The sequence below is a fragment of the Felis catus genome, chromosome C2 (genome assembly GCF_018350175.1).
Source record: "Felis catus isolate Fca126 chromosome C2, F.catus_Fca126_mat1.0, whole genome shotgun sequence".
NCBI classification, from domain to species: domain Eukaryota; kingdom Metazoa; phylum Chordata; class Mammalia; order Carnivora; family Felidae; genus Felis; species Felis catus.
In genome coordinates, this window is record NC_058376.1 from 71,802,956 (window position 1) to 71,815,445 (window position 12,490).

Sequence of the window (12,490 nt, forward strand, 5' to 3'; positions counted from 1 at the left end):
CATAGGCAAAAGCCCCAAATATATAACACATGTTACACACATGTATACCAGGTCAAAAACACAGGAAATGGAATACTAGGTAAAACCACTTTGCCTTTATTTGGCTAAATGACAAAGGCCAAAATAACTCTGAACAAATTAGTAACACTCACATAGGAAAACAATATACTGAACACCGATTGAGGAAACGTCCTGTGGGTTGCTGGCACTGGGGATGAGGCTAACATTCATGCCAAGGCCAGCATTTCTTCCCAACATGCCTTTTTCTTTTCAGCATCCTCAATACAGGACAACCCAACTGATCGAGTCTCTGTGTTTAAAACAGTCGGTGCCCCCTAAGAAGGGTGGGAAAACCCTCTTTAAACCTAAAGGGACACAACCTGGGTCATCCCAGTGTTAAACCTAGCACTTTTGTTCTCTACCCCAATCTGAGTATTAACATAAAACTTTGGCAGACAGAAAATCTTTCATTCTTTTAAAGAAAATTAACATTTAATAATATAATCCCAAGGACATGTTCTACTTATTTGGAAAAATAGAAGCTAGGGACCACTCTTTATCTCATGACAATCTATTCTATGAGAGAAAACAAGAACAATCATTGTATGACTTTGCAAAATACAACCTTTAAAAATACTTATATTGGTAAGCTTAAAAAAAATACCATTAGTTAAAAACATTATTAAGGGAGTATTTTTTCCTACCTGTATTAGTTCAACTTCTGGTGAAAGTGTGTGATGACAGAAAAGGTAGAAGCTATGGCTTTTAGGGAATTAAAGAGAAGCAGCAAAATATAATTGGTTTGGAAAGATTTTTGACATGAGATCTAGAACAGAGTCGAAAAGGCAATCGGCTCCAGAAAAACAGAAGCTACCCACAAACCAAGATAATCTGGCGAAGCAAAAGCACTGTGAAGAACCGCTGTAGAGGGACCATCCAGAAGCTGCTTGACCAGCTGTGTGGTCACAAGTAAAAGAAGAATCTAACTCAGGTGCCGGGTTATCGGCAATCAGAAAAAGCCAACAGTTCTCTTGACCTCCTTCATGTTTTTTCTCATTTAGGATCTTCAGCCTCCTCATAGCCCCACCCTTCTTACCTCACTAAGCCTCAGCAAAATAATGGTCTTTGGCTCTAGCTATCAGAAACAGCCACAGTAGTACGAACGATCCATTTCTGTTCCTCGAAAGCTTCAGTCTCTGTTCCTCAGTGCTCCTGAGTCTAGTGCAGGAAAAGAGCAAGCTTTCTGCCCAGCCATCTCGAGATAACTGCTGGAAGCACCTCCTCGGCACCAACTCCTGAGCATCTGTCTCCGTTCTTCGGTCTTACGCACTGCGCTCTGAAGCCAACCAACTTTTAAGGCTCTCCCATCTCTGCTACATTTGGCCTATTGCTTTGTGTGTGGGATTCAGGGAAACAGCTAATTAGAAACTAATATTACCAGTTAATATTAAAATTAATACGCAAAGATTTACAGATCACAGGCATGGTCATGGTAGGCAAACAACTAACTTCATTGAATTAGGCACAATCAAATAATGCATCATCCCAACAGCTTCCTCCCTCCACCCATCCTTGTCCAGCACTTAGGATCACATTTATCCCAAAGAAGCAAATATGCCACACCATGAAAGATTTTGCTTCAAGTCACAATTATTTGAAGATGCACTGGTGTTAGGAGACTGAGACTGTAGTCTTGTCAAAAGGGGCGAGAGGGCTTTCCAAGAACACGTGCACATGCTGGCCCTGGTAGTCTCACAGAGCTTCCCAGCACAGCTGTTATACTCCAAGGGCAGGGAATGTGAAAAAGAGCCCACTGCTAGAGCGGAGGAAGAGGTCCCAGGCAGTATGCTTGAGAGGACTGGCTGCAGGGAGGAAAACCACATTCTGAGCATCTTCCTTGCCAAATACATTTGGCTAACGTGTACTTTGAGGGAACACATAGGTGAGCCTCAGTAATGACTTCGTCATGTTTCTATACCAGGGAGAATAATAGGCAAAATTCCCAAAGAAGGAAGACTGAAGCAGAAAAGTTAAAATACGTGATCCTATGAAGCTGGCTAATGCAGGAAAACAGTAACTTGAACTGTTTCAAAAGAAGGACTCTAAGCCAAAGCTCAAGTAAACCAGATTTGATAGCACAAACAGCACTTCATGAGAAGAGTCAGAAATGCAGTTTTCATAGGCCGTCACGACAAGAGATTTCCCTCTCTTTGTGTCTCTACTCTGCCTCTCTGCATGATCAGAATTTTAGGAACCAAGGTAGTCCTGCTGCGCAGGCAGGCAGTGATTCTAGCCTCTGATCCTCAGGCAGAAGAGCAGGTTTTATCACAAAGTATTTAGAGAGGAGACTATGAGATGCTCACAGCCCTAGCACAGGGGCAAGGAAAGATAAAATGTGGTTTTCTAACACTGAAAACATCAAAATTCCACCCCCACAAGGGGTATTTATGAGTGACAGGGTGGGGCCTGGACATAAGCAGTTTTCCCCTGAACCCAGCTACAGGACTATTGAAGCTGACAGTCTGCTAGGTCATGTAGCTGTAGAATGCTAGAGATTTCAAATGAGCTCACACTCAACTGCAAGTGTTAAGCTTCAGCATCTCTGACGGGAAATATAAGTGGTGAATCCCCGTGGGCAACCTAACAGGGGAAGTGGCACCATAACCAGCAGGCACACGTGGAGAAGAGAGAGAACCTACCATACTCTTGTAATGTGAACCCATGCTTTGTGGCCTGCTGGAGGGGCAGGGGAGGGAAGTCCCCACCAGCTGCAACTCTCAGAGGAAAAGGAACACTACCTGGAGCACTAGTTCCAGTCAAGAACTTTAAGAAACAAACAAACAAACAAACAAACATAAACCCCACAACTTTCTTAAGAGGGGCAGAGTTCAAGATAAGGCTTCAGAAAGGGGGGTGTTTCCTTACGCTTCTGTGTTTAAATTCTGTGCAAAATTTCTCCAAATATTCAGTATGGCTTTGAGCAACATGGATTAACAGATCATGTTCAAACTGCAGACATTTACAAAGTACCCTTTGCAAAAAGCTAGGTAATAAGCATTGAAATAGGGGTATCAGGGCCAGGGACTTACTCCTGTCTGGGAAAATTAACCTGAATCGACCCCGTATAGGATTGAGTAGTGCCCCACTCCCCTCCTCAATCACAATAAACCCGAAAGCATTCCTTCCTTCAAAGGTAGACTGCAGGAATGAGATTGATCAGAGCTCCCAAATAACTGGGCAACAGAGTTTTCTGGGAAGATGAACACAGCAGGAAAACCGCAGACGATGCCATGTGGTCTGGTTCCATCCCCATCAAGTGTCTTCCATGGACCCCATTGGGTCCAATACGAAACTCCTCAGGGAGTAAGAAAAGTTAGGCTCAGATCTCCTTCTTCTCAAGCCACATTGACACATGTGCCAGCAGTACATTTAGGTGATTTGTGGCTGAGCTTACTAGCTTTTAGCTTTTTTTTTTTTAAGGACGCCAAAATTATGCTACTTGCCCCTCCCCATGAAATCACTCATAAGCAGGTCATTGCTTGAAGGACTTGGCAAGCCACTCTGCCCCAGAACAGAAGGCAACACTATAGTGTATCAGGAAGAAAAGGCCTCTGGGTAATACACCACTTCCTTGTGCCCACTCCTCAGGGGCAAAAAATCAGTTTTACTTATAACATTTGAAAGACTGATTTTTAAAAAATTACTAAAAATGACAATTTCCTGTCAAGATCACATGAACATAAACAGTAAAGCAAAGTCTGTAAAGAGGGAATATGGATGCAGAACAGGCTTCTAAGATGTACTCAGCCTCCTTCTTGGTGTGAATGGGTGACGCCTCTTGGAGGATGGGCTGATCCCATCCTAGGTCCTCCTGCCCCAACTTTCTTTCTTTTGTAGCTGTCCTTAGGTTTAGTGTTGGGATCACAATTTGGAATTCAACCGAGAGCTTCCGAAGGTTATGGGACAGAGGGAAGGGAGAGGAAAGGAGGGATGAAAACTTAGTCTTCTTCGTCCTCACTGATGTCATAGGTTGCAGCCTTGTGCCTGGAGAGGTTTGCTGGGGAGGACGGCGGGGAAGTCTTGCCAGAGAAGGGCCATCGGAAAGACGGGGAGGGGGAGCGTTCCCGAGTGGGGCTGCTGCTGGGACTCTGCTTTGGACTGATGGCCTGCAGCATCCGGCCTTTCCCCTCTTTCAGCATATGTTTCTGGGGAGACCAAAAGGTAAAATTAGAAGAAACCTATGGATCCTACTAAATCACCACTGGAGGATCTGCGACTTCAAATTATCACAAGTGCCCTGTGCAATGTCATAAGTAATTGAATAAGCTAGGGGAGGGACACAGCTATAAGTTTAAGTAATTTCCTCCCTAAAGTAGTCCATGCTATGCAACTTATCTAAGGGTTCCCACATGCAATCACTCAATCTTTGACTTCTATGTCAAAGGAATTCTTAAATGGCTACTTGGTCTGCATTCCAGGCTCCAGGCAAAAACAAAGGAACTAACTCAGACAAAAGCGTACCTATTCTAGTTGTAGAGCTCTCTGAAAAGGAAATTCTATATTCTCCCTGAATAATCTATTCTGGTATCAAACAGTCTCACAGTTAGATCCTTCCTGATATCCGAGGGCTTACTTGCTAAATTGCTACACTTCACCTTCTATTTGGCTTGAAAAGACCTTGCTACTCCTCAAGGGCAGAATTCTCACCTCACCCAGCAATTCTGCAGCAGCTCTTTGTAGTGGAGGCAGCTTTCTTTTTACTATTCTTTGTTCTTTCCTTTCCTTTTATTGAAAACTATAGTGTAGAAGTAAGCTGGGCAAGGTTACTTACTTATCACCAGATTTGGACAAAGAGTTGGCAAAATTATTTAGGAGAATATATAACTTCTTTCTATGAACATTTTAAAGAACTTTTTGGGGATAGTCAAAAGATAGTTCTGCCCAATACAAGGGACAAGTTAGATAACTACTTAATGTTGATATCTCTTTCTATAATTCTGTAATTCTTTCCACAGCATGAGAATTCCCTATATTTTCCTGAAATTCCCTAAACTGTCCATCAGGAAAGAACATACCAGTGCTCCTTCTGGACCAAACATTTCCAGGAAACTTCCAATGAATTCTCGGGATTTCTCCTCCCATTTCTGAATGAGGTCAATGCTTTTTTCTTCAACCTTCTGAACAAATTCTTTTGACTTCTCCTCCACATCTTTCACTTTCTTCTTTACTTTGTCAACCCGCTCCTGTAAGTGGTATTTCTTCTCCTAAGTAACGAAATAATTGTTTTGAGAAATAATACTCTGACCTCCATTCCAAAGGGAAAGAAGAAAATGGTCTGGCACTCTACTGACACTATTTCCAGCCATGAGAACTTCACTTCGCTCTAATGTATCCCACAGTTCTCTATCATAGTAACATAAAATATATTCTGGATGGTCATCTTATACAAAAATGTGATAACTCGAACATTGTGGAAGCCTAGACTAAACTAAATAGAGTGGGCTCAGTAACAGACAGACAGCCAAATGCATCCGATTTTTTAGGACAAAACATAAACTTGGAACATAAACATGCCCAACATAACCCAAACCCCATTCTAGATGAAGATGTATAGGGAGCCACAAGATTACTGCACAATACCACCAAGAATTATTGGTTGCAGTAGTGCATCTTTTACTTAGTTTACTGTACTAGGTGTTTTCCCCTCTATCATTGGCTTAGTCTATGATTTTAGAAGAGCTATTTATTTTAGTTTTTGGTATCTGGAGGTCTGTTTACTCAGGTGCAAAAGGAAGAGGATACTCTTTGGTCCTACAAGCTTCCCTAAAGAGAAGGGAAAATGGTATGAACCCTCTAGGGATGGGGGGTATGTTTTGCCAAATGAAAAGTATTTTCATAATTTCCAGATCACAAAGGGGAAAGGGAATATATTTAGGATTTTTAAACAACTGAACATAGAGATTCTGAAGTAGGTGGTTAGCAACAGCTAGGGCTTATCCGCATAGATAAATCATATTTAGATGAAACCATTTCACCTATTGATAATTCACAGAATTAGAAACAGGTAAGAGAGCACAGTAAGCTACTTGTGTCAAAGATAGAGTTAGCAGCTTCCTTCTTTTAAAACCAACTTTATTAAGATACAATTTCCAAATAAAATGTATAGCCATTTGTTTCTTAAAGGCAATATTAGCTAAGATAAACTTTGCTTTCATAAATCAAATTTTAAAACCTAGGTCCACATGTCCTGAGAAACTGCATGCAAAATGTTGCGTGTCACTATCCACAGAGGGAATAGCTTTCGTTAGATTTTCCAAAGACCAACCAAAATAATAATAATAATAATAATAATAATAATAAATAATAAATAAAAGGTTAAGAACTACTGTTTTAAATATAATTGATATAGAGGGTATCAGGGTGGCTCAGTTGGTTAAGCATCCAACTTTTGGTTTCAGCTCAGGACATGATCTCACAATTCCATGGGGTCAAGCCCTGCATCGGGCTCTTCACCAATGGTGCCGAGCCTGTTTGGGATTCTCCCTCTCTCTCTGCCCCTCCCCCATTTGCACGCGCTCTCTCTCTCTCTCTCTCTCTCAAAATAAAACTTAAAAAAAAATAAAATGTAAATAAACATAATTGATATAAATACTGTACTAGGTAAGTTACATATTTTTATTTATTTATTTAGCTGTACATCTTTATATCAATGTGTTGATAGTAAGCTATAAAGGCAGAAAATGCCTCTGTTTTATTCTCTTTGTAAATAGCTTAGCATAGTGTTATCAGCAAAGAGGCAATCACTGAATTTTGGAGGTGATAATTATAACAGACTGAAAAGAAGCAACTTCAGCTTAGATGAAGTGGGAGGCAAATGTGTGTCCTATCAGGCCATGGAATTCTGGGATGAGGTTGGAACTCACATTGATAAAGCTGACATTGAGCTCCTTTGCCGTGTAGCCCCTCTGTAGGTTCCGTCTGGCATACACATCATAGTCCCGGACAATTCGGGTGATGATGTCTGATGTTGAGATACCTTCTGTCCTCTGTGTTGGAGCAAACATGCCTAATCCAAGAACACATACAAACAGTGTGACATTCTGGTTAACTTAGACAGTAGGACTAGATGAAAACTGGGAGCAACACCGTTTTCCTCAAAAAGCAGAATCTGCTATTATTAAGTGAAATCTGGAGATACTGACAGATAGGAGGACTGAATTAAAGGCTAGGGGCAAGGAAAGCAGGAACTATATGGTCCTAATATTAAGAAAAATATGGGGTGGGCACCTGGGTGGCTCAGTCAGTTAAGCATCTGACTTCAGCTCAGGTCATGATCTCACAGTTCATGAGTTTGCATGAGCCCCACTTCAAGTGAGCTCGAGCCCCACTTTGGGTGAGTACAAGTCCTGCTTCGGGTGAGCCCCACTTCTCTCTCTTTACCCCTTGTTCACTTGTGTCCTCTCTCTCTTTCTCTCTCTCTCAACAACAACAAATGTATATGTGTGTGTGTGTGTGTGTGTGTGTGTGTGTGTGTGTGTGTGTGTATCTGGAGGTCTGTTTACTCAGGTGCATTCATATACATATGAAATTAAAAGAGATATCAAAAGTAGATGTTTAGACTGAGAATTGATGGATGTCAGAACTATGCTCACCTTAACCTTTTATCTGAAATGACGTGTGACCGGAAAGTAGATGTTGAATTTCTAAGTGTATACATTTTCCTCTGTAAAGTAGATGTTGTTGAATCTCTGTCACTGCCCCTGAAACTCCATAAAGTGAGGATATACCTCAGCTTACTCACCTGCTTCCTTAATGTGCTTATAAACATCATCACTCCCAGCAGAAGAGTAAGGAATGTCATCATGGGCTACGAAATCAATCTGAAATAAGGACAGTTCATTTAAAACCCAGGATAACTGCCATCAGAAAGAACCAGTAAATACTCTTTCAATAAATACTCTCCCAGACCCAGATAAAGGACAAGGAGAGGCCAGGCCTCGAATGGACTTTTTTTTCTTTATCTCTCTTTGCTTTGCTTCATACATTCCGTGATTCATTCATAAGCCACCCAAACTAATTATTTATCAATCATAAACATGAAGTTGGCCAGTTTCTGTTTTTAACTATTTCTCCTGGTATACTGGAAGTGCTACCCTCACACTGCATACCAGTCATCATACTAGAGTAAATAGGACTGGAGAATTTGCTGGTGTGTTAGCTAGTGAGTGGAGCCAAGGAAAGAAGAAAGGAAATCTCCCCATCCTCCCAGGTCTATAAGGGTTGGTCGAATAAGGGTTTCTAAAAATACACAAAAGAGGTCACTTCGTTGTTAGCTGGTTTCTCTCTCAGTCCATGAGATGAGTGGGAATATAAAAATAGCAGCCAAAAGCCCTTTTACTAGAACAGATACATCTATACTCCTGAGAAACGTAAAACTCAAAGCCATAAAAGACCTTTTGGTCTTAGGCTCTATCACTTCACTACTGTCAATACCTCTTGCAACAATGAGAAGAGAACAACGCCACTGGGATCAATAATCTTTCAGACAGACACGCTAACCTTACTTAGTCATTCCTGAGCAGGCCAAATGGCATTTACTAATATAATTGCTAACACAACCATACCCAGTTCCAGAAGCCACTGTAGTTTGAACCATGCCCAGGACTGTGTCAGAGACTCTCGGCTAACATCTTGGTTACTTACGGACAATTTATCAGGGGTCAATAGGCAGCAAAGTGAAAATAAGAATGGTGGGCAAGTAAGACGGCTGGTTGAGGATACACTGCTAACAAGGAGAAAAGAGAAGTTAAAAGTTCCTCTACCCTCTTCTGCCTGGGCCTGCCTGGCTGTGTTGCTGAGAATAATCTTGTTCATCACCTTTGGTATATCAGCTGCCAAGTATAGATATAGAAAAGCTAGAGAATTATAAAAGGTCTGTCACAATCCTAGTTTTAACAAACATCACTCTTGCTGAGAACTGACAATATTCCTCAAGCTTGAGGGCCTCCGACCTGATCTGATAGACCCTTCTCATCTTTTATACTCACCTTTTATAGGAAACCTGTTTCTCTAATGTGTGAGAATTAAAAGAAGGTGAGGGGTTTTATAATACTAACTCAATGAGAAAAAGTGAGAAACCCCCCTGTGTGTTGATCTCACACAACATCTAGCCCAAAATCAAAGCCCTGAAACTAGATTAAGTCAATACAAAAGAAGTCTATGTTTATCTGTCTTATTTCCTGGAACTTCTGAGAACATGGCTGGAGCTCTGTATATTCTAAAGGACTGGTATATTAGGAGGACGGACACATCCATAGTGAGGGAGGATAAATATCACTTAACTGAAGAGTTCAGTTTCTAGCCCTGCTACTGTGTATCCTGGACCAGGTTATTTGGTCTTTCTGGCTCTGTTCTCAGATATAAAGTAGAAACCATAGGGGCACCTGGGTGGCTCAGTTGGTTAAGTATCCAACTTTGGCCAGGTCATGATCTCATGGTTCATGAGTTCGAGCCCCACATCAGGCTCTGTGCTGACAGCTCAGAGCCTGGAGCCTGCTTCTGATTCTGTGTCTCCCTCTCTTTCTGCCCCTCCCCCACTCACGTTTTCTCTCTGTCTCTCTCTCTCTCTCTCTCACTCAAAAAATGAATAAACATTAAAAAAATTTAAAGTAGAAACCATAACTACCCAATAAGACTGTGGGGAACAAATGAAATATAATGGATGTAAAAGTGCTTTTAAGCCACCAAAGCCCATATAAATGTTAGGGATGACTAGTAGTAAAACCACTGTCATCTCTTCCATGTGAAATTTACACAGAACGTATAAGTAAAATACGGCTAGTGGAAAACTAGCCTGAGTCCTGGAAGTCTTGAGAGTCGAGGGAATTCCAGGAGGGGAATGGGGACATGTACTCAGTCTCTTACCCGGTGTTCCGCGAGGAACTCTGGCGTGAGGGTCCAGGGGGCATTCCTCACCACCTCATCCACATAGCGGCAGTGCTGCACGGCATCGTAGCGCTCATTTTCATTCATCACTGTGAAGCCTTTGAAGTTGTGTGTGAGCTCATCACTGCAAACTGAGTTCACCACATCATAAAGTTGTAAGTCAAAGTCCCCTTTGCTTAACCATTCCTCAGCCACCAACCTCTCCCATTTCCTAGGACTGTAACCGATCTCCCCACATGGAGAAGTATTTTCTGGATATAGCTCATTCTGGGTAGCAATGCTTTTCCTAATCCAAGATATACCTTCAGGAGCAATACACACTAAACAGTATGTTCACACTTTGGAGAAGACTTCGAAAGTAACCTGCTGTGAATTTCTACAGCAATTAAGTTTTTAAAAATATTTTCTTAGGACACCTGGGTAACTCAGTCGGTTAAGTGTCTGACTTCAGCTCACGTCATGATCGGGTCTGTGGGTTCAAGCCCTATGTCGGGCTCTGTGCTGACAGCTTAGAGCCTGGAGCCTGCTTCGGATTCTGTGTCTCCCTCTCTCTTTGTCCCTTCCCTGCTTGCACTCTGACTCTCTCTCTCAAAAGTGAATACACATTAAAACAAATTTTAAAAATGTTTTCTTATTACATTTTTGTAAGACTGTACTGGATCATGTAACATTCGCTTAACAGACTTTCGTACTTCAGTTGATTCAAAATGACAAACTGGAATCTAGTAAATGCTGTTCTTAAGTAGGCAATAGGGGTCACTGTTGCTCCCCAAACTGTAGAAACTCAAATGAAAACAGTGAGATAAAAACTAGACATCTCTGGGACACCTGGCTGGCCCAATTGGAAGAGCACGTGACTCTTCATCTCAGGGTCGTGAATTTGAGCCCCATGTTGGGTACAGAGATTACTTAATAAAACTTTAAAAAAAAACAAAACAAAACTGGACATCTCAGGTCAAAGAGCTTATAGTTTCTTTCACCAGGTCTGTATACTTCATGTACTTCATATACTTCATGTTTTAGAGAGGCTGCTCTACATCCCTCATTTGAAAACCAAAATAAGAGCCAGGGCTCAGGTTATGAAAGGAGAAAAATGCTACTATAATTTTTTTCTGGAAATCACCTAAAGTTATCAGATATTTTCTTACCTCCTACAATAAGGTATGTATTAGGGAAAAGGTTCTTTGCTTGCATCAGAGCCCGGGCATGACCACAGTGAAATAAGTCAAATATTCCATCTGCATAAACTCTCACAGGCCGGTCACCTAAATCCAAAGGAAAGAATTTATCACAAAAACACATCAATTCAATATCTCATATTTGACAAGTGGAAATGGCACTGTGTTTCCACCCTTGCATGCCCCTTTCTTGTTTTCTGAATATTCACCCTAATTTAGGGGTAGACTAGGGTTGTGAGGAATAACATCAGACTTCCTTGGCTACAAAGACCCTTTTGACATCACATCCATTGACTCTGTTACCCTGATTTCACCAAACTGCTCATATAACTGGATATCATGATTGCTTTTTCTTAAAGTTATTTTAGAAGTAAATGGGAAGAGTTACATAACATATGTGTCCTAAATTTTAAAATCCTCACCTTCAGCTTATGTTTCAATCTCAGTCATGTTTAAATAGAGTATAGCTAAGGTATACTCTGGCTGCTTGCTCTCTCATTTTCAGGCTGCCTTGATTACTAATAACTAAGCTTTGCTATGAAAATAAACTTCCCTCTGATTGCCCGGTGAGTAAGGAGTGATCCAAAGAGGTGAGACTGAGAAAAAGGGAAGGTTAAGTACCAGTTATCAACTTACTGCTTCTCAGTCCCAAATTCACCTTCAGCACCTGCTCTGTGATAACAGATAGGATTCCTTCAAGTATTTCTCCTTGACAGTGAGCATGTTATACTTTCTCAGTAGAGGGTGATATACTAAGTATTTGAAAGTCAAATATAAATATTATAGGACTTTATATTAGAGCTTTTCCTCTTCTTTCCATTGGTGAAAATGATAGAGAACAGATTGCCAATTTATTTTCAGTGGTGGTGGACTATGAAAGAAAAGCCAGGAAATGATCTCTTTGAGTACAAGACTAATTCCAAAGCCTAACAAACACACTGAGAATGGAATTGACATAATGGTTCATCATACTTCAAATAATAAATCTAATAAGTTCTAGTAATATATTCCTATATGTAAATAAAAGAAGAGTTATTTCACTGCAGCAGCAGCAGCAAATAACAGTAGGAGCAGCTACATCGTCTGGGAAAGAAGGGCCAAAGTCTCATCAGATATACCAGACTGAAGGTAGGCGTAAGATACAACACCCTTGTCTTGAGAACAACAAATCAAGGGGGAGGAAATTGGTTGCCAGGAGGTTTATGGACTTTTCTTTCCAGATAGGTTTATCCATAAATAAGTAGCCTTTTTAAAAAGATCATTTATTTATTTTGAGAGAGAGAGAGAATGCACACAATCAGGGGAGGGTCAGAAGGAGAAGGGAAGAGAGAATCCCACATAGGCTCAACACTCAGTGCAGAGTCTGA

At 41.1% G+C, this 12,490-nt stretch overlaps 1 protein-coding gene across 4 annotated transcripts in view; it reads right to left on the reverse strand.

Annotated features, from left to right (window-relative positions):
- Positions 1-73: 73 nt before the first annotated feature.
- PCYT1A (phosphate cytidylyltransferase 1A, choline) overlaps positions 74-12,490 on the reverse strand; it is a 60,719-nt gene continuing 48,302 nt past the window's right edge. For all 4 annotated transcript variants that reach the window (XM_019839936.3, XM_003991738.6, XM_045037088.1 and 1 more), the window contains 6 exons: positions 11,094-11,210; positions 9,925-10,076; positions 7,802-7,880; positions 6,924-7,066; positions 5,076-5,264; positions 74-4,205 (listed from right to left, as the gene is read on the reverse strand). In XM_019839936.3, the coding sequence (XP_019695495.1) occupies positions 3,999-4,205; positions 5,076-5,264; positions 6,924-7,066; positions 7,802-7,880; positions 9,925-10,076; positions 11,094-11,210 (887 nt within the window). In that variant the 3' untranslated portion in view covers positions 74-3,998. The remainder of the gene's footprint in view (positions 4,206-5,075; positions 5,265-6,923; positions 7,067-7,801; positions 7,881-9,924; positions 10,077-11,093; positions 11,211-12,490) is intronic.